The following is a 2946-nucleotide window of genomic DNA, read 5'->3' on the forward strand; positions in this document are numbered from 1 at the left end:
AAACAAGCTGGCAAAATTTCACTATGAGCAAAGACATTACTTTATTAACATTTTATGTTCGCTAACAATGGAGAAACAATAAACAAATACAATTCTCAACATCATTTACCTTACTTTCATTGGTGCAAAATAATTCCCACATACGAGAACATCAAAAATATAATAATATAATAATTAAATTCCGCGAGATGATATCCAAGATAATGGCAGAGGATGACAGAAACAGAAAATGATATATGTTATTACCCAAACCTCAAACAGATAATGCTCGATGAACATATCGCAAGATGTATGAACGAATATGCACAGAATAAACACCAGTGACCTATATTTAGGAAAAACTGTGGGTGTACATGCATATGTATGTGAACCAGAGAGAAGAGAAGAGAAGAGAAAAAGAAAGAGGATGGTGCTGAGGAGGGGGGAAAGGGAGAGAGGGAGAGAGAGAGAGGGAGGGAGAGTGTGTGTGTGTGTGTGATAGCGAGAGAGAGAGAGAGAGAGAGAGAGAGAGAGAGAGAGAGAGAGAGAGAGAGAGAGAGAGAGATAATTTTGGGCCACTCCCAAAACTCACTTGGATGCTCGCAACATTCCCACTGTACACGTACACACTTACACCTTTGCCACTTCACGAAAGTACTGTGGGATGTAAGACATTGTAGGCGAACGTAGGAAAATAGAAATCTTCCATTTAACATACATTATGCTTTCTTTTTATGAATGAAACGTAATGGAGTTTTGTAATGACCATGGAAACTACAAACCAAAACTTTCTACAACTTCTGCAATAATGTATTCTCGCTTTTTTTACATTTGCTAGAATAGTAAAAGGAAAATGAAACGGAAAAGTAAAGCTATCAAATAAAGTATTTAAATGCCAGGTTCGCCTAGGAATAATTTGTTCAAGTAAAATGGACACTGAGATGAAGAGATAAGTTACACTACCTGTTTTGACGAGTTTAAAGGTGAAAGCATTGTGAGCTTTGAGCGATTCATTGTGGCTTGGATTGGTAAGGTCGCGAAAGCTGGGCTCATTACTGGCCATGACGGAGTTTCTTTGCTGCTGCTGTTGCTGTTGCAAGCCGCGAGGGGACCCCAACACCCCTTGAGTCTTTGAACTGGTGCTACTGCCTGTTGTTGCTCCTCGGGATCCCCCTCCAATACCCGAAGGGGGGAGGTCAGAAAGCTTTTGACTTCCTGAACGGTTACTCCTTCCACTGGGGTGCCGCTGGTTAGAGGGATTGGCCTTAGACTCCGAAGTTGGGGAGAGACACTCCTGCTGTATCCTCAGGCTTTCTGCAGCTGTTAACGGCTGATGGTGGGGATAAGCAGGAGGGGGTGCTGACTGCACCGGGACCTCCTGCTTGACCTTCACCCCTTCGTTTCCAGCAATCTGCTTTTCTTTATGTGGCTGCACAGGTGTTCCAGGTTTAGGTAATGCAGTATCCGGGGCCTTTGGGCTCTGCGGAGATGGAGGGGTCGGTTCAACCGGGTCTTGGGTTTTCTTTGGTGTTTCAGAAGGCGAGGGTTGCTTTGGAGTCGCTAAAGCTGCTGATGGTTTCCTGATCGCTTCGACCCCTGTCTGTCTTGGTCTTGATGCACAGCTGTCACTGAGGTGAGACCTAAAACTGTTATTCTTTCTGAGTGGTTGACTGGCTTTCCGAGAGCTTCCACCAATGTCAATTGCGCTCTCTGACCGCACCGGCTCTATGATCTTCAAACTGTTGCCGTCGGTGGAAACAGTTAAATCTTTGAAAGCCCTGAAACTGCCACTTCGATCAGGGCACGATTCCTGGAAGGGCCCTGAAACAGGACTCCCGCCCCAAGAGGAGCGGTTGGCCACTGGCCCTCCTGATCCCTGAGGGCTAAGTAAGGCCTTCCCTTTGGCACCAGTGGAGGAGGTCGAAGAAGTTTCAGTCGAAGTAGAATGAGAAGATCGTTGTCGTTTTGTCACTTGATCAGGCGGTGGTTGAGTGGAAGCAACTGTCTGTTGAGCTGAGGGTTTCTTCACGTTAGCACTGACAGGTGGTGACGGTGACTGGGAAGGAACTACTATCGAGGGAGGGGTGACAGAGACAGAAGTTTTAGAAGGAGTTTTGGTTAGAGTCGATTTCTGTGAAGGAGTTGGTGGTTTCTGTGGGGGTGTGGGTGGTGCTTTCTGCTGTTTAGTTGGAGACGGAGTTGGCTGTTGTAGGTTGGATTTAGGTTGGTTACTTAAGGGAGGTTTAAGTTGATTGGGAAGTAGTTGGTTAGGTTGGGAAAGAGGCAAAACTTCCTCAGTGTGCCTCGTATGGCTCTGCTTGTCTAACGTCGCTCTCCCACGTTTATTTTCTCTCGCACTATTCAGATCTAACAATTCGTCCAAGGGAAAAATCACATACATTCTCTCCCTCTGCTAGCCATGATCGCCCGCTAGCAAAGGGGACTCTCCCGTTACCCGCAGCCAAAGCACACTGAGACCCACAAGAGGCATTCACCGCCGGCCTGGTTGCTCCTACCCCCCCTCCTCCTCAGCTGGGCCTGCGCGCCAAAAGCGGGGGACAGGTAAACCCATCTACACTCTCTCTCTCTCTCTCTCTCTCTCTCTCTCTCTCTCTCTCTCTCTCTCTCTCTCTCTCTCTCTCCCGAAGCGATGGAAGTTAAAATGCAGAAATCAATTTCATTGAAATAATTCTCAGTATCACTTACACTCAAAGGAATAGAGGGGAAAAATTCACGTTAAGGACTAAAAATCTAACGCGATTTTACAGCCAAATCATATTCATTATAATGGTTCAGGGTTTAGTATGTATTCGGAGTTGGCACTCTCTCTCTCTCTCTCTCTCTCTCTCTCTCTCTCTCTCTCTCTCTCTCTCTCTCTCTCTCTCTCTCTCTCTCATACCGTCTTTTCCAACAAGATGATAATATTAAGATTCTTTCACTTGCTTATTTTTACTACGAAATAATCTG

The 2946-nt window shown here is 45.8% G+C and overlaps 1 protein-coding gene across 2 annotated transcripts in view; it reads right to left on the reverse strand.

Moving 5' to 3' along the window:
* The window catches only part of LOC136832803 (putative uncharacterized protein DDB_G0290521), a 457553-nt gene extending 455040 nt beyond the window's left edge, over positions 1-2513 (reverse strand). The window contains exon 1 of one of the 2 annotated variants that reach the window (XR_010851321.1): positions 943-2464. Coding sequence is in view for 1 of the 2 variants with exons in the window: in XM_067094384.1 (XP_066950485.1) it covers positions 943-2380 (1438 nt within the window). In the remaining variant the exon portion in view is untranslated. Of the gene's footprint in view, positions 1-942 lie in introns of both variants that reach the window. The other variant, XM_067094384.1, reaches the window with a different exon arrangement.
* Between the last annotated feature and the right edge of the window lie 433 nt (positions 2514-2946).

This window comes from Macrobrachium rosenbergii, chromosome 50 (genome assembly GCF_040412425.1).
Source record: "Macrobrachium rosenbergii isolate ZJJX-2024 chromosome 50, ASM4041242v1, whole genome shotgun sequence".
Lineage (NCBI taxonomy): Eukaryota > Metazoa > Arthropoda > Malacostraca > Decapoda > Palaemonidae > Macrobrachium > Macrobrachium rosenbergii.